The sequence below is a fragment of the Antechinus flavipes genome, chromosome 3 (assembly GCF_016432865.1).
Source record: "Antechinus flavipes isolate AdamAnt ecotype Samford, QLD, Australia chromosome 3, AdamAnt_v2, whole genome shotgun sequence".
Classification (NCBI taxonomy): domain Eukaryota; kingdom Metazoa; phylum Chordata; class Mammalia; order Dasyuromorphia; family Dasyuridae; genus Antechinus; species Antechinus flavipes.
The window spans coordinates 300,419,564-300,442,541 of NC_067400.1; the positions used below are offsets into that span (position 1 = coordinate 300,419,564).

Genomic DNA, 22,978 nt, shown 5'->3' on the forward strand with positions numbered 1-22,978 from the left:
TTTTAGGGGGGCTATAAAGGAAGCTAAGGAAGTCACTGGCTAGGGAATTTGATTTGAAGATACTGGCTATGAGACCTTGGACAAATAACTACACATCTCAGTATTGCACATATTTAACCTATATTGGATTACTTGTTTCTAGGAGAGGGGGTGGAAGGAAGGGAGGGAGAAAAATTTGGAACACACCAGGTTTTGCAAGGGTGAATGTTGAAAACAATCCTTGCATATATTTTGAAATGCTATTATTAAAAAAAAAAAAACCAGTCCATCTCAATGCTCAACTTTTTTAAAATTTATTTTTATGTATTTGTTTTTTTAATTTAATTTAATTTTATTTAATAATAACTTTGTATTGACAGAACCCATGCCAGGGTAATTTTTTACAACATTATCCCTTGCACTCGCTTTATGTTTCGATTTTTCCCCTCCCTCCCTCCACCCCCTCCCCAAGATGGCAAGCAGTCCTATATATGTTAAATATGTTGCAGTATATCCTAGATACAATACATATTTGCAGAACCGAACAGTTCTCCTGTTGCACAGGGAGAATTGGATTCAGAAGGTAAAAATAACTCGGGAAGAAAATCAAAAATGCAAATAGTTCACATTCATTTCCCAGTATTCCTTCTTTGGGTGTAGCTGTTTCTGTCCATCATTTATCCATTGGAACTCAGTTAGGTCTCTTTGTCATAGAAATCCACTTCCATCAGAATACATCCTCATACAATATCGTTGTCGAAGGTATAATGATCTCCTGGTTCTGCTCATCTCACTTAGCATCAGTCCATGTAAGTCTCGCCAGTCCTCTCTGTATTCATCCTGCTGGTCATTCCTTACAGAGCAATAATATTCCATAACATTCATATACCACAATTTACCCAACCATTCTCTAATTGATGGGCATCCATTCATTTTCCAGTTTCTAGCCACTACGAACAGGGCTGCTACAAACATTTTGGCACATACAGGTCCCTTAATTTTTATGTATTTGTAAAGCAGATTTGCCTGGGGTCACATACCTAAGAAATGTTAAATGTCAGAGGCCATATCTGAACTGAGGTCCTCCTGACTACAGGGGCATTACTTTCTCCATTGCACCATCTAGCTGCCACTCAATTTCTCAATTTCAGTTTTCTACCACTAGGAAATGCAAAGAAGATGCTCACCTGCATTGGTAGAGGTAGGTTCTTATAATAGTGAAATGAAGGGCAATCTCTATTCCTATGAAAGATGTCAGGTAGCCAGAGATTTACCACACTCCTGATGATGCTTTAAAAATTAAATTAAATGAAGCAACTAGATGTTGTGCATAGAACATCAGTCCTGGAATCAGAAATACTTGAATTCAAATCTGACCTCAAACACTTATAGCTATGTTGCCCTGAGCAAGTCAGTTAATTCTGATTACTAAAAAATATGTTAAAAAACTAAGAAGTGAAATGAAACAAGAGAAATCTCCACGGAGTATGGTCTCTGACAGGATAGAAGAGAGCCAGTCATGAAGGTGTTCCTTGCTTAAGAGGGAGGGGAGTTTTCTCTCTCCTATGTTCTTTGACCACAGCTTCTTTAGTGGAAATTGCTTACCCAATAGGAGACATTGCATTTGTCAGGAAGCAGTGCTGAGAATCAATGCAGAAGACAGCTCTAAGATATGTGACTTTGGTCATTTTGGAAGACAATCCAGACCTTTGGGAATTAAACTATGAAGAGGAACAGACTCAGGCCAAATAACTTGCTTAGAGACACTATCAAAAAGGAAAAAATTAAGGTCCAATCAGTCAACATTGATGAGGAAGAGACAGTTGTGGCACAGTGGATGAAGAACTGGTCTTAGAGTAAAAAAGATGAGGGATCAAGTCTTGCTTCTGAGGATTCTCATTATCCCAGGCAACTCTCTAAGATGGCAGACTTCAGTGTCAGGGAATTTCTACACTGGTACTAGAATTTCATTACAGAAAATTCCCTTATATCAACGATACCACAGCTCCAAAAAAAAATCAATCAAGAAAATGTGAACAGACTATATAATTTAAAATAATTACTAAATAATATAATCTAAAAATAATGAGTGGGTCAAAGAACAAATCATAGAAACCACAGATAATTATGTTAGCTAAAATTTAAAAAGTGAGAAAGTATTAAAAACAAGTTGGAATTATTCCAGAAAAGTTTTTTTTTTCTTTTGGAAAATAGGTTCTTATCCTGGGTCTATGGATCCATGAATTTGGTTGGGGCAAAAATTACTTCTTTACTAATCTTTGACTTTCTTTTTTTAAAAAAATATTATTTTGAAAAATGGCCAACAGGCTTCACCAAATGGCTAAAGGGGACAGAAAAGAGGTAAGAATTCTTACTTTAGAGAAATTTTTATGTATTGTGACACATCTTATAATATATTCAGATTTGTTTTTGAATCCATTTTTTAATACTTTCATTTTGTCTGTTTTTCCTTAGACAGCTTTCACTCTGGTTTCTTCAATTCATAATGTATATCATATTGGAGTTTTTGTTTTCCTATTTGCTCATTTCCTTATGTTCTTTTTCTGAAAAACTGTTCTCTTTTGAAGCATTTCCAAATCTCTTCTGTCAGGGCTTATAGAGATGGTAAACTCCTTTATGATTTCTGATTTTTTATTGAAAGTGTTCCAAGTTACAGATTTCCAACATAAATCTGTAGCATGTCAATATGTCTTTTTAATATATTATAAATAAATGTCAAGCAGCTAGTCATATTCAAACTAAAAGATAATTAAACAAAAAAGAAAATTTGAATAATAGCCTTCAAAAGATTACAAAGCTAATTGAAAGAGGATTTTAAAATATAGTCAGCTATCATTCGATAGCTAGGAACCATAGGATAAAAGATAAATTCAGGATTAGGCCAGATGGAATGAGATGAAATATAGCAGGAATAAATAATTAAATCTTTCTTACAGTAGTTAAAAAAAAAAAAACTTACCGTGGCATGTACAAGATGGGGGAAGACAAATATAGGGAACAGTTCTTCATTTCAAAAAACATCTAGGGGTTTTAGAAGATTTCATACTCAGTAATTTAAGTCATCTGTGTGATATGCCAATCAAAAAAGTCAATTTATTTTTTTATGTGGCATAGAATAGAGTAATAAAGAAGAGATAGACCCACTGCACTCTGCTTTGGGTAGATAATTTGTATTGTGTTCTGTTTTGGCTGCCTTATTTTAGAATAGAGAGTTGCTCAAAGGGCCATTGGTGATTAGCTTAAGGTTAAAGGGGTAAAACCTTTGAGATTTTTGATTATGTATTGAAAGATTTTGGTTGCAATTCTTACATATGTTTGAACATCCCTAAGGCGTTATTAAGTCTCTTTGTGTTTAATGTCTTCTTGGATTGAGCAGATATGAAAAACTTTGTTAGCATCTCCTTATGGAAGGCCTCATTATATCCACTAATAGCTTATTGAAATGATTGAAGACATTTTCTTAATTGGTGTGAAGAATAATGTGGGCCTTAGTACTTGATGATCCATTTGTACTTCATTGAAGAATAGTGATTGAGTTTCAATATTAGGCTTAATTTGGTTGGTTCAGACTACTGTAGATTAGAGTCTAATTAAATCTAATTTTCCTAAAATTTTATTAAAGGCCTTAACTTCTTTTTTCTTGTTTTATTTTTTTAATAGGTTTGAAAGTTGAGGTCTTCCATTCTTTTGCTATATCTCCCCACAACCTGGTTAGCTTTTCATTTAAATATGTAAATGAAATGTTATTCAGTGCATATATATTAAGTATTGACATTAATTAATTGCCCATGGTAGCTTTAAGTATAATATGCTTTTCCTGTTTATCAATTTTTAGTCAAATAAATTTTTATATTTGTTATATTTTTAGTCAAATCAGTTTTTACATTTACATTTACACATACATTTACATATCATAATTGCTACTCATGCTTATTTTAGTTCAAATGAAGCAAGAAGTTTTATTCTATCCCCTTATATTAATTCCTTATGAATGTTTATGATTCCAGTATATTTCTTGAAAACAATATATTATTAAATTCCATTTTCTGTTAGAATCCTAGTGTTAACTCAATGGAATTGATACAGGGCTTATTGGTTCACACCTTAGAACGAATCCTTACAAAGTGATAAGTCAGTTGCCTAATTTAGCATGGTACTTAGCAAATTCTCTAACTCACTAATGTATTTAAGTATTCATTGGGGTTCACAAGTATGGGAGATTCACAAAGTTAACTTTGTAACTTTGTGAATTCACACCTCCCTTAATCCCTCCCTCAGAGGAGGAGTCAACTGTTGGAATCTTTACAAATTGTTAAGTCATTAGAGTTGATAGAGACAATAATTATCTAATTTAGTATGATTGATCTGATCTTACAAGGAGATATTATGGACCAGAAGAAACAAGGTACTAAGTGGAATTGAGAAACAATGCTTATGTTCACACCTGTACTCATTGGAGTTCACACGTTTGAGAGATTTCAGTGTTTAGTATGAGATATTCAAATTCACACCTCCCTTAATCCCTTCCTCAGAGGGGAGGGGTAAACTTTTGGGAGATGATATATAAGAAGCCAACTCAATAGAGAGTTCAGATGAATTTAGATTGAGAGGAGAGCATCAAGTGAGTTCAGCCAGAAGCTCTCTCTAGGAGGCAAGAGAGATTTATTGCATCTTCCACCTTGGTCCTGGCTGGAGGCTGAAGGACAAACCTTTGGATTTGGAGACATTTGGAGGGAACTCTTAGAACCAAGCAGAGAGATAGGCCTCAACTAACCGGCTATTTTGGAAGGAGAAAATAAACGTTTACATTTTTACCAGCTAGCTGCATTTTGGGTGATTATTACTCTTAACTGAAGCTAAGTCTGCCTCCAGAAAACCTCCTCAAGAAACTTGCTCCCAGAGAGAACCATATTATTTTTAAAGAAAAAAAACACCACAGTCAACCTTTGGGAGATCATATATAAAGAAGCTCTTAGAGCTTTAGATTAGTTAGTTTGGAACATTGCCAGGAATCAGAGAGGAGCACTCTGGGAGATACAGAAGCCCACAAGCCCTCTCTTGGAGGCAATACAGATTCATTCCAACTTTCACCTTGGTGCTGGCTGGAGACCTTTGGAAGAAGAGAAGCCAAAGCTGGCAGAGGCAAAAGATTTGCAGCAAGAACTCTTGGATCCAAGCAGAGAGATAGGTCTCTAAGAAAACTAACCAGGCTATTTTGGAGTGATTATTACTTTCAACTGAAACTAAGGCTGCTTCCAGAAAACCTCCCCAAGAAACCTGCTCAAAGAGAACCATTATTTTAAAGAAGAGAACACCACAATTTTCTAATTCATTTTGTTCCCCTCTTCTCTTTTATGGGTGAGTCTATCCCATTCACATTCATAGTTATAATAGTTGTGTTTTGTCTATTCTATTCTCTTATAATTTTTCCATTCTTTACTTTTTACACCCTTACAAAGAAGGCAATAAAGGAGAAAAATTGTGCTTAGCACCAGTACTTTCTCTTTGACACAGTCTACTTTCACTCTTCTATTTCTCTTTCTCAGTCTCCTTGACCAGATCTCAATGATAAACTATTTTTTTTTCTTCTTTTTTTTTCTTCTTTTTCTTTTCTCTCTCTCTCTTTTTTTTTTAAATTTTATTTTATTTAATAATAACTTTGTATTGGCAGAATCCATGCCAGGATAATTTTTACACGACATTATCCCTTGCAATCACTTATGTTTCGTTTTTTCCCCTCCCTCCCTCCACCCCCTCCCCAAGATGGCAAGCAGTCCTATATATGTTAAATATGTTGCAGTATATCCTAGATACAATACATATTTACAGAACCGAACAGTTCTCCCGCTGCACAGGGAGAATTGGATTCAGAAGGTAAAAATAACTCGGGAAGAAAATCAAAAATGCAAATAGTTCACATTCATTTCCCAGTATTCCTTCTTTGGGTGTAGCTGTTTCTGTCCATCATTTCTCCAATGAAACTCAGTTAAGTCTCTTTGTCAGAGAAATCCACTTCCATCAGAATACATCCTCATACAATATCGTTGTCGAAGTGTATAATGATCTCCTGGTTCTGCTCATCTCACTTAGCATCAGTCTATGTAGGTCTCTCCAAGCCTCTCTGTATTCATCCTGCTGGTCATTCCTTACAGAGCAATAATATTCCATAACATTCATATGCCACAATTTATCCAGCCATTCTCCAATTGATGGGCATCCATTCATTTTCCAGTTTCTAGCCACTACAAACTGTCCATTTTTTAAAAAATTTAAACTCTTCTTGACCTCTCTTCCTTGAGGTTAGTATGTTTTGCTAATAACAAATTTCATAAAACATCTATTCTCTCCCTTATTATCCTCATTCCCATTCCTTCTCCTCATTCCCTTTTTCCGTATTGTATTGAATGTATTTCTACATCAAACTCTTCCTTGGTACATACTTTTTTCCATTTCTTTTTAAGATCATCAAAATACAACAAAACTACTCCCAGTTCTCCTTCATAATTCTTATTTCTTTTCAAATGCTTTCCTTTCATATGCTTACTTTATATGATCATTTAAACTTAACTCTCCTTCCCCCCAATCTTTGCTTTATCTCTTCCAGCAAATCTAATTGATCTTGTGGCCAAATTGTGATTTTCTTTGAGACTTTGCTTGTAGATATTTTGGATTCATCTTTTTCTTCTGGGTTTGGTTCAGTGTTCCTGATACCACAGCGCATCTTTTTAAGCAAGAGTCTTTTTTAATTTGTTTATTCATTCTTCCATTCTTATTTCCCAGATTAGGACTTTGCATTAAAACTAGCCTCTGTATACTTCTAGTAGTGTTGGAATCTTGTTTAGCTATTTTGTATTCTCTGGGATCCTACTACTTCTATCCTTAGAAAATAAATATATTCTTCAAGGTTTTAAGCCATTTTAGCTCTAGATTTGCCTCTTGTACCTTCAGTAGACTGCTACTATCCCTAGTCCCTATTATTCATAACTCTACAGATTCAGAGAGACAGTATTTCAGTCTCCTCTTTGATCGAAGCTTCTTGTCATTTATTATTCAGTTTCAAGCCTCAGGTTGGTTTGGATGCTGATTCTGAGGCTACTCTCTCAGGTTGAAGCCAACAGTTGGTACTAATTTTGGTTCCTGCTTTTTTCTCAGGAAATCAAGTTTAAGCTGATCGGCTTGCTCTGGATCTCATTGCCCTGGATCATAGCCTGAAAAAGCATTCCATCTGTACATTCCCTTCCAAATAGTTATAGCTATAGATTGACTCCAATGAATCTTTTGGAATAGTGGATCTGTGACTTCTTCTTGCCTTGAAATACAGGTTCAGGTCAACTTCATGCTCAGGTGAAGGGTCTTCTTCCCCATCATGCTTAAATCCTATTCCTACTACCTAAGCTAGGGGAAAAAAAATCACTGCTTTTATCCCCTTTGGATTTCCTGGTCTTTACTTTGGTGCTCATATACTCTTTGATCCAATAACACCAGCCTCTTGATTGTTCATTGAACAAGACATTCCATTTCTGGTCTCTGAGCATTTTGTCTGGTTCACTCCCAAGCCTGGAATGCTCTCCTTTCTCCACTGGGCCTACTTATTTACTTAGCTTTTTTATGTTGTTTAGTTGTGTCTGATTCTTCATAAACCCATTTGGGGTTTTAATGGCAAAGATACTAGAGTGGTTTGCCATTTCCTTCTCCAGCTTATTTTATAGGTAAGGAAACTGAGGCAAACAGGATTAAGTGACTTGCCCAGAGTCACATAACTAGTAAGAATTTGAAGCTGGATTTCAACTCAGATCTTCTTGACTTCAAAGTTAGTGCTCTATTCATCACACCACCTAGCTGCTAGTAGCTTCTCTTAAATGCCAATTAAAATCCTTTTATTTTCGGAAGTTTTCTTCAACTTCTCTTTTAGAACCTTCCCTCTGTATAGCTTGCTTTGTATGTATTTGTTTGCAAGTTTTCTCCCCATTGCATTATAAACTCTTTGAGGGCAGAATTGTCTTTTGCTTCTTTTTGTATCATTAGCACTGTGCCTGTCACATAGAAGGTATTTAACAAATATTTATTAATTGATAGACTGTTGGAGTAGTTTTGGGCAGAAACTAAATGGTACTGCTTTTTCCTAATCCTCTCTTCTGGGTGTTCTCCTCATATCTATATTTCAAAGAATTCAGAGCCTGGTACAAGTAGTTTTAGAAAGGAAAATCCCTCAAGTTTTTTTTTTCTCTTGAGGAAAAACAGAGTCAATCTTTTATGCCTCCAGAAATTTTTTCCCCCTTAGTTTATGACTTGATTTGTTAACATTGCTTTTTCCCTAAAAGAGCTCTAGCAGAGAACTTCAAGGTTTTAAACTAAGATATTAGGAAATAATCCACTATGACTCCTGTAAGTAAAAGAGGTTTGTCTTTCATTTTCAAAGAGAATCATTGATTTCATGAGGTGACGTATTGACTTGTGAGTGAAAGTGAAGCAGATTTAAGTAAGGCAGAACTGCACAGTGTATTATCTTCACTGTATCTTTCAGAGCCATTGATATCCAGTGGCAAGACAAGAGTCAGCAATGGCCCAGAATGCAGTGTGAGCATGACATCTTCAATGTCTATCCATGATAAATACTCGACAGGTTTTGCTTCAGTTGCTTCCAACTGAACAGATTTTTCTCATCCACTCATTCCAGTGAGGGAAGACTTCACATGATTGGAGGTGGACACCCCCCTGCCCAACTCACTGACAGGTTTGAGGCCAGTTTGTTACCCTCAACTTGGTTTAGTCCATCTGCTGAGATGGCTTACAGGAGTAGGGATAGTGGGCATCTTATAGCTTTTTAGAGTCGCAGGTGAGAGTTTGAGTAGACACCAAAAGTGGATAAGCCGTCCTAAAAAGGGCAAGCCCCTTGCACCAGAGGTTCTAGATCTCCTCAAAAACCCCATATACTCATGGTGGGGAGGGGGAGAGTAATGAGCAAAAGGTAACTGTCAACTAAAGCCAAAAGCTAAAAGCAGAGAGGAGTTGCACAAATTGGTACCAGGAGACTACACATGCAGAGAGATTATTAGCGGTCTGTAGAAGACTTCTCATTCTTCAAGGTCAATTAACAGCAGGCTTGTCAGAGTAGTGATGAAATCAGTGTTTTTATAAATTCTTGCTATTGTTATTTTTATTGTTATCAACCATGACCCTTCTAAGACAATCTCAATAGACTTTGGTTAGAAAACACCAATTGCATTCAGAGAAAGAACTATGGAGATTGAATGTGATTCAACATATGCTATATTCACTTTTTTCCCCCCTCTCCTATAGTTTTTCCCTTTTGTTCTGATTTTTCTCTCCCAACATGATTCATAAAGCAATGTGTATTAAAAATAAATGAAAAACAAAAACCCACAGTGACTTTTCACCAGTGTAGGATTTGAGTTGCATGGTCCTGTATATGATTCTACATGTGTGGCATCTTTGTGTATTTACTTTTTCCATTAATATACTCTGTAATTAAAGGAGAGTGGGCCCTATATTAATAGGTTTTGTTTTTGTTTTTTGTTTTTCTTACTTTGCTCTTTTACAAAATACCTTTGATTTGAATTAACTGTGTTTTCTTATTAACTAGTAAAGGTGAGCCATTTGAAAGTACTGTTTTATGAGCTCTCATGTTGAATGGCTTTGAAATCACAATATCTTGAAACTGGGGTAATCTTGTCTGGTGGAATCCATTCTGAGAATAGGATGGTGGTGTCCACAGGTGCTACAGATAAAAGCAACTTAATGTTGTTTACTATGCTAGGTGGCCAGGTAGGTAAAGCTATTTGTAGGTTCTATATTTAAAGGGAAAAAAAGGGGAGACTTTAGGCTGCCCTCAGATGACACGTTCATAGCAAGCCTGAGAGCACAGGTTGCTGGGAAGGGGCGGGTGCATCCAGTTCCAGGAAGGAGGGCTTAGTTAATAAGACCAAATGAGTTGGTTTCAGTTTCATACTAGCTGAAAAAGTTTTTCTGTGCTGGTGTGACCACAGCAACGAAGCCCAGATTCACCCACATCTTGTCTCTACCTAAGAATTTTAAAGACTTCTCATTCTATTCTTAGGACGGTAAGAACGTTTTATTATTTTAACTGAATCCTGTTAAAATATTTATCTAATTAACTCCTGCGAGTTTTTAGGAACACCTCAATGCGGCTGCTACTACTGTTGCCAAACATTTCTGGTCTTAATTCTGGGCTTTTGAGACTGTAGCCGATCTATATTATGTAGCGAATGAGAGAAATGGGGATTTGTAGAATAATGGAGGTTCCCCTTGAGTACTTTTCACTGGATAGTTTTACCTCGAGATAATTTAAGTATCTTTTAAAAAATACTCCTGTGTTCCTCTTAATTCCTCGTTCAATCATTTTACAGCTTGGTTTATTTAGTGCATTCATTCATTTTTCTATTCTTCTAAAATTCGCCCAAGATTGAGAATATGTGGAGGAGGGGAGGAAGGGATTGGGAAGTATGGGTGGGGGTAACCTCACTATAGTTTGCAAAGTGCTTGATTCCCACGCTGCACTTCCACCTGAATATTTCCTGAATATGCCTCATCACTTTTACAATTTGTTGAGACTTGTGACGAATAACAGCAGATTGAGAGAACGCTTTAAGAGGGGAAAGTTTTAACCTACACTTAAAAAAATTTTAGGAAATGAGCTAAATGCTTTTTTGCGTATGAAACCCTACTTGTCCGGGTCAGCAATAGATCAATGAGTGGGTCTCTCAGCACAGCAGCTACTCTGCTTCTTAATGTTGTTTGAGAAATCCAAGGGAACAGTCATAAGTCTCAAGGAAAATATTTTTATCACATGATCATGATTAATCCTTAGGGCTTTGTATGTCCGTGACTTACCTGACTTTAAGTAGGAGATGAAGTAGAAAGAACAAGTTCATCCCGCCTCTCCAACCTCTTGGCTTTCTGCCTGCATCCAGAAATAAAGGCAAGGGGAAACCCTCTAAACTTGCTTCAAACACATACACACTCACGATTCTCCACAGGTTCTAAATGGGTAAGTAATAAGAGCAAGAAGTATTTCAGTCTGGGGGTGAGGAGAAAGATGTGAGCAATTGAAAGACTTTTAGTTTTAAACAGACGGGATACAGGTAAGGAAACTTGCTTGGGGGTTCGGAGTGGAGGAAGGAAAAAGAGGGATTGGCTGATGATATGTCGCTGCCTGAGAATTAGCTAGAGCTTCAGATTTCAGCATGTGACACAGAAGAGGTGTTAAGTCAAATATAGTCCCTACAGGAACTCCATTGGCTTTACTTATGCATTCATTACTATCTATCCATATAGTAAAGCCTACTTCCTAGAAAAATCTGAATTCAAAAAAAGAACATTTCTTTTTTTTTTTTTTAATTTAGTTGCCAAATTTTTTGTTCCAATTTTTCCCCTCTTTCCCCTGACCCCCTCCCCCAGATGGCAGGTTGACTAATACAGAATATTTCTTCTATATGTGACTTTGTAAAAGGAATATCATCTTTTGTGCTTTGTGCCTTTGCTTTGGTTTGTGAAAATGTGGTCCCCAAAGCAATTCAGAGCTTCATGCCAATGGAGTTCTTTCTTTCATATGTTTTTCCCACCACCCCAACAAACTTGGTAGATGCAAAAGACTTGGCTTCAGACCTTAGTGTTACCATTTGTACACTACTTCAGGGACAAGTCTGAGGCGGGATAATTACAGATAATCCATTACTGAAGGGACATTCTCATTGGGAAATGAAAATGAAATCATAGGTCCTACCTAACATGCTTTCCCTGTTTCTGGGAGGGGAATAAATAGCTATAGGGTTGTCTTGAGAGTAAGACAACCATGTTTAATATTTACATGACAAAAATAGTTTTCATTATTCCAAACAGTTGATTTATAAATCAACCTTTGTTCTGAAACACAACTTTATAAATTAAGGATTTTGTGTACCAAAAAAATTTTTTAAGGAGGCAAAATAGCCAAAGATTGATTATGATATCCTTTATGAAATTGGAAAGATGGTAGACAAAATTTATAAAAGACTCTGCAGGTATAACATTTATATATCACAGTTTCAATTGGAAATTGAGTCTTGGCAAAATAAAGAATCTAGCTTCATTGGCAGAACCTGGAAATAATAAAGAATTCTTCCCTCTTGATATCCAGGCTTGCTAGGACAGGTGTTCAGCTGTTTTTCCCTCTTTTTGACCCCATTTGTGTTAGAGTTCAAATGTTGGAGTTTGTTCTCAGAGGACAGCCGGTTTAGAGGCTTAGAGCCCTTCGGATGTCTCCAAATCCAAAGGTTCTGTCCTTCAGCCTCTGCCTCTGCCTTCTTCTGCCTCCAACAGAGATGGAAGGTCTCTCTTATCTCCTTCTGGGGGGCCCAGGCACCAATTTGCCGCGGAGAGAGGGCTTCTGGCGTAGCTCCACTGAAGTCCGTCAAAAGTGTTCTCTGCAGCAGAGTCGTTTCTCTCGAGTCTAGCGCGATCAGCCAGCCAAGAGGAAAAAATGTATTCTGCCACAGATCCTTCATCGCTGGCTTTTTATCTGCCTCTTCTGAGAGAATGGGATTATGGGTTTTCTCCCATAGTGCTCTCTGGCCCAATGACTTTAAGGGAGGTGTGAACTCTCTTGAAGTTAGAAAGTGTACTTTGTGAAGCTAGCATACTTGTGGAGTCCAATGAGTAAAGGTGGGAACACAAGCCTTGTCTTGATTAGTTCTACTTAGTACCTTGTTTCAGGTTCTGGCCAAAACAACTTCTTGTAAGATTAGATCAACTCTAATTACTTAGCAGTTAGTAAGGATTCCAACACATTTGGGATTTTTTTTTGGCAAAGATACTGGAATGGTTTTGCCATTTCCTTCTCCAACTCATTTTATAAGTGAAAAAATTGAGTTATACAGTTAGTATGTCTAGAATCGAACTCAGATCTGTCTTGAATCTAGGACTGGTGCTCTATTCACTTCACCACCAAGTTGTGCCTTCTTGCTACTTCTCTCTTTACTACTTTATCTTCCCTACTATACCATATACCATACTATATATCAAGCGGAAGGAATGGAAGCTAATGCTGCCTTTGGATAGACAGATAGGGAAGGTACTGTGACAGAAAATAGCATAGGGACAGGTAACCTGACTTGAGTACAGGTGATTCTAGGGTTAGAAGTACTCACTTAGTGGGTTTGAGAGTGTTTAATATTGTTTACAAGAGAATAATACTTTTCAGAGTTTTAAACGGTTCACTTATGAATCACTTATTTGTTGTGATTGACCGTTGATTAGAGCAGATAATAAAAAGATAATGATATCTATGTCATTTTAGGAAAAGTAATACCTTATATTCATGGATATGTTCTCCTTTCCTATTATCTTAGTTGCTACACTATACAGTTCTTGTTACACCACTTGACAATGAAAATTTTGAACCACAGCCTAATTGGTCTACCATCTTTCTAATTTCATAAAGGATTCATAATCTTTGGCTATTTTGCCTCCTTAAAAAAAAAAAAAAGACTTAAATTGAATTCATTGGATCATCGAGTTCGGTCCTCTTATTTTACAAATGACTTTCCCATGGTCATATAGGTATGATATGGATAGATAGATAGGAACTGATAGTTCTCTCAGAATGAATGTTTTCTTAATTATACTGTGCTGATGCTTAAAAAGCAACAAGTGGTTTTTGAACTTCATTTTAACCCTCAACTAAAATCTCTTCTTTACTGGAATCCTCTTATTTCTAGTGTCTTTCTCCTGTTGTTTCCCATTTATCCTATATATATATCTTGCTTTGTAAATATTTGCATGTCATTTCCCCCTTGAGATTGTAAACTCCTGGAGGGCAGGGGCTATCTTTTTCCTCTATTTGTATCTTCAGCATTTAGAGCAGTGCCTGGCCTATTGTTGGTGCGTAATAAATGTTGATTATTTGGTATTAAAAATAATGTTTAAAATTTTTATGTAAAAAATGAGAAGTGGAACTAGATTATCTGTATTTTCCAACACTAAATTCTATGATCCTTTGACTTAGAAATCTGCCAGTTTGTGGAGAATGAAAAAAGATGGTGGCATAAAAGATCAGAATCTGCTGGTCTTGGAGAGCACCGCATTAGTTCTTTCCCACCATATCTTTGGGGAAACTGGAGAATGACTTGGACCAATCAAAGCCAAGTTGCTGAGAAATGCTAATTATGCACATGTTGCTAAACATGCTCTATTTGGGCCTCTCCCAGTGACATAATGGTTATGTGTAGTTTGTTTGAGTGACTGATTTTTAGGGAGATGAAATTTCCTCCTTACTGTTAGCTCTGTCATTGGGGAATCATTTCTGTGTTACTTCTAAAGTCACTGAATGGAGCTCTTTACAAGTTTTATTTTAACAAGTGGAACTCAAAAGGTCCTCCTCACATCTGGGTATCTTCAGAAAAACTCCTTTTAGTTCCTTCTGGGTGAGCATCTACTTCCCTCTATATCTTCTCAAGCTCAATGTACATATAAATAGTCAAGAACTCACAGCTAATTTAAAAGAAAAGTGAGGTCTGGGGCTCAATTCTTCTACTGTAGTATTAGAATTATTAGGCTGAATGTCCATTTCACTTTGGCCTGTATGTAATGGTATATATATATAATAGTGATATAAATTATCATTTACCTTCTTTTGTTTTCTTTCTTTTTTTAGGGACATGACATTTCTTTAACTTTATTTCCTTGACATTGAAGCTGTATTTATATAGGTACTAATTTCTCCTTAGAATATTTTAGCATTCACAGATACTTTGAGATTTGTAACATATGTACACACACATAATACGTTTTTTGTGTGTGTTTATTATTTAGTCTTTACAGCCTTTTTAGGTAGGTACTCTTCTCTCCATTTTTGTAGATGAGGAAACTGAGGCAAAAAGACATTAAGTGTCTTATCCAGGGTTGGCAACTAATAAGTGTCTGGAGGCAGAAAATGAATTCAGGTCTTCCCGATTCCAAGTCTAATACTGTATCTATTATATGATCTCTGAGTAAAGATTATTTCATTCATTTTATTTGTATCCCCATCACTTAGCAAAGTACTTGACAACTTGTTAGTATTCAATTAATACTTGTTAATTGATTATTGATGACCAAATGTCCAAAAAAGATTGAATATGTGATTATATAGCTCTTTTTTGATTCCACAATGCTATCCATGAAGTATGTAAGCTGTATATTTAATATTGTGTCATTTTCCAAAAATTTTGGAGGTATCAGAATCCCTATGCCATATTGTTCATCCCTTGGGAATTTAGCCTTTTAAAAAATATTGCATTGTAATATGGAAATGACAGTAGACAGAAGTAAATAGTTTTTTTTTGGGGGGGGCTGATTTCATTTTCTTTTTAAAGAATCCATTACATTCTTTTTTTCATAATTATAACTTTTTATTGACAGAACCCATGCCTGGGTAATTTTTTACAACATTATCCCTTGCATTCACTTCTGTTCCAACTTTTCTCCTCTCTCCCTCCACCCCCTCCCCCAGATGGCAAGCAGTCCTATACATGTTAAATATGTCACAGTATATCCTAGATACAATATATGTGTGCAGAACCGAATAGTTCTCTTGTTGCACAGGAAGTATTGGAGAATCCATTACATTCTTAGAAGACCCTAATTTTCATGAAATTGGTAAATAAACCACTGGTGCAATGATTGAGCTTTCACTGGGTGTCAGAAAATGTGAGGCCTTAGGCAAATTGTTAAAAATTTCAACTCATTTTTCCTTCCTTCTTTTCTCACAAAAGCTATGCAAAATGGATGCCTAGTACATACATGTTTATTGAATTAATATAAAGTGAGGCAGCATGGGACAGTGAAAATAGAATTGATTATTGGTGTCACAGGACCTAAATTCTAATACCCAGGTAATAAATAAATGGAAGAGAAGGTTATCTTAAGCAATTACCTCTGGGTTTCATTTTCTTCACCCATTTAAAAAAATAACAATTGGTGTTTGAATTTAAAAAATTTACTTTGTAGCCAGTTTTTTTAAGAACTGATTTATTCCAAAATATGAACTTCATCTTCCTCTACTTGCAATAATATAGTAAAACTTGAAATTCTATATAAGTATGCAGAATCCTAGACTCTGTTTTGGGCCAGAACTATGAAACAAGGATTCTTACAAGGTATTAAGTTAGTGGAATTGTTAAAGACAATGATTATCTAGTTTAGCATGGTGATTAATAGTTCTCTAGTTCAGTACATGTACTAAGTACTTAATATAGTTCTCTAAGCTCAGTATGATTGATTTAATCTTACAACAAATAATGGTTTCCTAGTGATATAATGATTGGTTTATACTCAGTATAGAGCTTATAAGCGGACTCAGAACCAGAGCCAGACTCAGAAGGGCCAGACACAGACTCGAAAGGGGCCCAGAGACATCTATCAAGATCTTGGTGGCTGTCCTGGGGGAACAAGAGGTTTGGAGACAGAGCCAGAGAAGACAGAGAGGAGTGGAGGCGGGAGCTCAAGCTCTCAGGGCCAAGGAAAAAGATTCATTTCATCTTCAGTCAGGCTCCCAGTGGCTGGCCTAGTCTTCTGCAGTTCCCCCACTGAGATCAAGGCTAGTCTGAAGGCCACAAGAAAGTTAGCTGAGCACCAGGCAAAGGAGACAATAAAGACTTTTGGACTTTAACACCTGGTTATTCTCGTGGTGATTACTCTACTGAAACAAAGGCTAGTCCAGCGATCTCCAGAAAACCAACAAGAACATTATAACAAAGGCTCAAGATATGTAGATTGTAGTGCCATCTAGGACAGTGGAAATGCAACATAACTTCCTACTTTTGGGATGGGAGCAAGTGGGTCTTGGTAAGGTACCTGGTAGAAAAACGTCCTAGTTTACCCTCCTGCAAAAGGTGTGTAAGATTGTAAGCTTCTTGAAGACAAGGAAATCTTTTGGACTCTTTATATCAGCATTTAAAACAAGGACCTGTAGCAGGTACTTAATAAATGTTTTTTGTTTGATTGACTTTAGCCATTCAGACTAGTTTTGGTTGTAGTTAGAAAATAAATTGTCTTTTCACATCAATAACAATGATATCTGAAAAGAATGTTTGATATATATATTTTTTCTATTCTGTAGTTAGAAAGTAATTTCATTAGATTTATTTCTATCCTTAGGAAGAGGGGCAACCAAAAGATATTTTGAGGGAAATCTCTATTGATAATAGATGAGTCATAATGATCAGAATTGGAAATGAACAGTTAGGTGAACAGAAATCAAAAGCAAAACTGATCTGAGAATGTAGGGGAAGGAGGATTTGCAGCTATGTAATCTCTAAATATTTATGAAAAAATGGCTTAGCTAGCTTGATTTCAAAAAAGCCTGGAGAGACTTACATGGACATTGCACATGGTAAGAGCAAGATTATGTGATCAACTATGATGGATTTGACTCTTCTCAACAATGCAGTGATTCAAAGAAATTCCAATAGACTTGGAATGGAAAATGTCATCCACATCCAGAGAGAAAACTATAGAGACTGAATGTGGATCAAAACATAGTAATTTCACCTTTAATGTTTGTTTGCTTTTTTCTTTGTTGTGACTTCATTCCTTTTTGGTCTGATTTTTCTTGCACAATGTGACACATCTGGAAATGTTTAAACGGATTGCACATATTTAACCTTTATCAGATGGCTTGCTATCTTGAGGAAGAGGGAGTTAAAAGAGGGAGGGAGAAAAATTTGGAACACAAAATGTTATAAAAACGAATGTTGAAAACTATCTTTACACATTTGGAAAAATAAAATACTTTTGAAAATTTTTAAAAATTAAATAAATGCAGGAGATGGCTCGGTTATTAAAAGAATCAAATTGAGATGAGAAAAGTAAATTAAAGGATGAACATATGGAACAAAGGTTAAAATATTATTTGCAGATGGTTTAATGGTATACCCAGAAAATGCAGAGAATTTAGTGGGAGGGGAAAAACAAAAGTTTTCAGCAAGATAGTGAACAGAGATATAAAACTCTCAATTATTTGTATTTTATATACCACTAATAAATCCTAACAAATAATAAAATTATAAAAAAATCAAATATCTGCATTAACCCACAAAGGTCTATATGATCTATACAAACAAAATATAATCCTTTAAAATTTTAGTAACAGAAACAGAAATATCTGAGCAAATTGAAAAATATGCCAGATACTAGGTAACTAGAAAGGTCAATAAATGAGTTCAAATTTTACCTTAGTTATCTACTTAGTGTCTGTGTGACCCAGAATAAGTTTTTTAATCTTTTAATCTCAGTTTCCTCATCTGTAAATGGGAATAATATTACTTATTTTACAGGGTTGTTGTGAGGAGCAAAAGAGAACACAAATAAACACTTTGCAAATTTTAAAGTGCTCAATGAATAAGTGGTGTTTTTGCTATTACTTGGCTCAGTAGAATAAAGTACCTATACTTTCTGAAGGGATATATTAATTAAGTGAAACATTTGATTAATAGAATATCAACTCCTTGAAGTCCGGATTTTGTATTTGTCTTTGCACTTCTAGTGCTTAGTGTGTTTTAAAATATATGTATGAATATACATTTAATCTGAAACTGTGATTTCATCACTATAAGGAATTTTACTGGTGAGGAAACATCTCCTTATCAATGCAGAGCTTCAATGTGTAGATTTAGAGTGTTTTCCCACATTACTAATATGTTTCAGTGTTGGAAACAAGATCTTTCTGGCTCTGTGGTCAGCTCTCTTTAGGTTGCTATTCTGCATCCTCCTGTGTGCCTGGTGTGTAGCACTTAATAAATGTTTGTTGAATTGAATGTGACAGTATGTGTATTTTTTCTGCTATAATATAGGTCATTAATACATTGGATTACAATTTGAATCATTGTCCAGATGAGGAAATTAATAAACAGCAGGTCATTGCCTTTCTTATAATAGTTAATTGTTTTTCAGCATCCGTTCACTCTAGATGTTGACCGTAGAATATTCTTGAACACTAATTATTTCTGAAAACCTGATTACTTAAAAAAAGGATAAGAACCTAGAGGTTGACAAAAAAGACTTAAAAAACCCCAAGTGGTCAACTTTTTTTTTTTAAACAGGCCATGTTGTTTAAAATATATATTGCTCAGAGTATAGCATCTACTGGGGGAAAAAAGTAATTTCAGGGGATCATTTCATTCAAATTAACTTGGACTCATGCCTTGGAATAATCTTTTCTTTCTTTCTTTCTTTCTTTTTTTTTTTTTTGTTTGCTATTATATAACTGCTAAAGAATCAGAGTGTTTAGTATTAAGTCTTTGTGGTATATTCTAACACCCAGTAATGGAAAGGCAAAGATTTCTTTGCTTTATACCGATTTCCCAAAAAAGATATGGCATCTAACATCAACTACCTTTTGAACAGCATGAGACTTTTGGACAGTCTTTGAGACTTTCATACAAGGTTTTCAACAAGTCAAAAGTTGTGAAGTTGACCAAGATGATTGTGTTCTGTGTATTGAATAAGCTTTTCTCTTTTAGCTTCCATTGAACCTAATACTAGGAGTTCAACTATGAAGAATCATACTAAGAGAAAAACTGGGAGACAAATGAAGACGTCAGCTAATCAAATGGTAAGAGTAAACCTAATTATTTTATCTAGTTGTTAAAAGACTTTTTAGAAAATAGTAAAAACTTTGATTGGAATGATGAAAAATCAATTGAACTTTCTATTTAAACATCTATTATATGATCTTTAATCTTTCACTTTTTATATGAAGCTCTTTCCCTGCCTCAGTAAATAGAATATTACATAGTGAATCTAATTGAATGCTTCTTTATGGTTGAGAAACTTGTTACTGTATCAAAGTCAACGAAAGAGTGCTATTTTCTTTCTCCATGATATGTGTGTGTGTGTGTGTGTGTGTGTGTGTGTGTATGTATGTGAAACTGTAGAGAGGAAAAAAACTGGAACTGAAAATAAAAATTAAAAGGAGAGTGGAGTCAAAAATTACTATATCAAGGTCAATGAAAAAGTGCTATTTGCTTTCTCCATGGTGTGTGTGTGTGTGTGTGTGTGTGTGTGTGTGTGTGTGTGTGTGTGTGTGTATGTGTGTGAAGCTGTAGAGAGGAAAAAAACTGGAACTGAAAATAAAAATTAAAAGGAGAATGGAGTCAGGAATTAATTGAATTTGGCCATTTGGACAATGGTAAACCAAGCCAGTTAATTCTCTTTAAGCTTCAATTTTGTCATGTAGAAAATGAAAATTTTCTTAGACTGTTTACTTTATAATAAGGATTACTATGGGGAAAATACTTTGTAAACCTTAATGTACAATAGAAGTGTGAGTTATTATTCTGAATATTAGTTCTCGCTGTTTAGCTCCATAGATTGAAAGGTAGACATTTTAGGATACTAAATCTTATCTTGGAGCATACCTTTACAAAAGATATTTAAAAAAAATTCTAAAGTTATGTGAATTATTCTGTTGTATCTTTTGTCTAAATGTTCAGTGCAACATAAATTGGGTTCCATTTAGTTGTTCCTTTCCAGTATGGTACTCTCAGAATTTATAGTTCTTGACAACATTTAGCAAAGTAGGTGCTCCTTAAGTATTTATTGAATAAATGAATGGATAGATTGATGCTAAAAATTTAAATGAGTGGTTTCCCTTTGCTTTCCTTCAACTTTAATATGATTTCCATTTCAGAGGAGAAAGATGAGCCTTGAAAACTAGTCTCTTAACCTATAACTCACCAATTCCTATAATTAGTGGGAATATAATAATTGGTGGATCTTATGTATTTTAATCATATTTATATATAGTCTTGTTATGAAGATTGATCCTAATTTTCAATAAATGAATTATAAAACTGAAGCAATGTTTATTATTGGGGGGATATATACAGCTACTAAATATGAAATAACAATGAGTCCAACATTCATTAGTTACGTGACTATTTTTTTTGAAGCAATTAGGGTTAAATGACTTGCCCAGGAGCACACAGCTAGAAAATTTGTCTTTGAGGCTGGATTTAAATTTAGATCTTTCTGATTCAGCTGTTCTAGCTATATGACAATTAAAGAGAGTATGTCATACTTGAAATAAGCATAAGCAAAATGAGCTAAAACAAGAATTATGGAATCAGATTCGAAAAGAAAAACTTTTACAAACCACTATGTGGGGCAGAAGGATGAATTATCGACATTAAACCTGTTGCATTGTGGCATCAGCTTTCTAGAGATGGACTGAGGATGTAACATGAAGGCAGATGTATTTTCTTTATAACAAGTGTATTAGCAATACGTGGATTAGCTATGCCATGGAAGAAAGTAAGTTACAGTATAAATTCTTCTTTGAATAATGATTATTAAGAAAATTACAATGTAGCAGTTAAAGCAGCATTCTAGTTTATCATTTGTCCTTGGCTGTAGTTGAGAGAATGAAATATTGTACATCTACATGGGTTTAAAAAAATCTTGTTTGAGCAATCAGTAAAGATGAATAAGTTCTTCTTTATTTGTCCAAGGACAAATCATTACAACATTACTATAAATCATTACTATATTAAGATAGTTTTATAAAAAATTTGATGAAAAGAACCATAGAATTTAAGAATTGGAATGAACCTTAGCAGCTCTCTAGTCCAACCTATGTGATAAGGTTCTTAATCTAGGATTAGAATTTGAGGGAGCCTATGAGTTTGGATGGGAAAAAAAAGTTTATATTTTTTCTAGCTTGGGTTTCCTTTGTAATTCTGTGTTTTTAAAAATATGATTCTGCAGAATTCAGTAGATTTTACTGGACTGCAAAGGGATCCATGCCACAAAAAGGTTAAAATCATTAGATGAAGTTTCTTTATACATTTATTCACCAACTACTAGTTGCTTATTATGTGCCTTCATGATAAGATATGGACATATATAACTACAAGGTAAAATGTAGTGGTTGTTAAGGAAAACAGTAACAGTGCAATGGAAGTTTGGAAGAAGAAGATGTCATTTTGGACTGAAAAGAATCTGGAAACATTTTATTCAAGAGGTGCTATTTGCATTGGGTCTTGAGAAACGAATAGGATTTCTATAGGCAAAAATGGTGAAGGGGGGCATTAGAGAAAGAGGATCAACGTGAACAAAAGTTTAGAACAGGGAAAGAATGGTAAATGTTCAGTAAAGGGCAAGTATTCTGATTTAGCTGGAATATAAGATACACGTTGGGGGAATTGGAGGGTTGTGAATAGATTATAAGTTTAGATTCAGAGGTTGTCTAGCTTAACACTTTTATGAAGAAACTGAGGCTCAGACTGGTTAAATTTCCAAGGTCAGATGATTATGAGAAGCTGCACAGGGATTTGAATCCTCATTCTTTGTTTCCAAACTGAGTGCCCATTCTGCTTTTTTTTTTTTTTTTAACATTTTTTAATTTTTTAAAAATTAAAAAAATTTTCTTTTTTTTTCCCCACTTTATCACACTAATGATAAGTCTTGAAAAATAGATTTAGGAGCTAGATTTTGGTAGGCATTGAATGCCAGATTAAATATTTTAGCTTTTTCATTAGATACTAGGGAGGTTTTTGTGTTGGGACATTGACATGATCAGAATTGTACTTTAGAAATTTGATATTTTCTATGGTGTGTAGAATTTATTAGAGAAGAGTAGTTGACATAATTAGATTTGAATATTGATAACATATTAAATCTTGTATAGACTGATGCAAAGTGAATTAAGCAGACCCAGGAGAACAATTTATACAGTAACAATATTGTAAAGAGAAATCAACTTTGAAAGTCCTAGATATTCTAATCATAATAATGATAGCATGATTCCAAAGTACTCGTGAAGAAACATGCTACCTATTACCATATAGAAAGCTGATGGATTCAGAATTCAGACTAAAGTATCTTTCCTCTCCCCCACCCCTTTTCCATGTTTTGTATGACTATACATATTTGTAATAGGGTTTGTTTTTCTTGATTTTTCAATGGGTAGGAGAGATGAAAG

At 35.0% G+C, this 22,978-nt stretch overlaps 1 protein-coding gene across 3 annotated transcripts in view; it reads left to right on the plus strand.

The window, feature by feature from the left end:
• Positions 1-9,983: 9,983 nt before the first annotated feature.
• DZIP3 (DAZ interacting zinc finger protein 3) overlaps positions 9,984-22,978 on the plus strand; it is a 116,783-nt gene continuing 103,788 nt past the window's right edge. For all 3 annotated transcript variants that reach the window (XM_051985254.1, XM_051985256.1, XM_051985255.1), the window contains exons 1-2: positions 9,984-10,082; positions 19,518-19,609. In XM_051985254.1, coding sequence (XP_051841214.1) covers positions 19,550-19,609 — 60 coding nt within the window. In that variant the 5' untranslated portion in view covers positions 9,984-10,082; positions 19,518-19,549. The remainder of the gene's footprint in view (positions 10,083-19,517; positions 19,610-22,978) is intronic.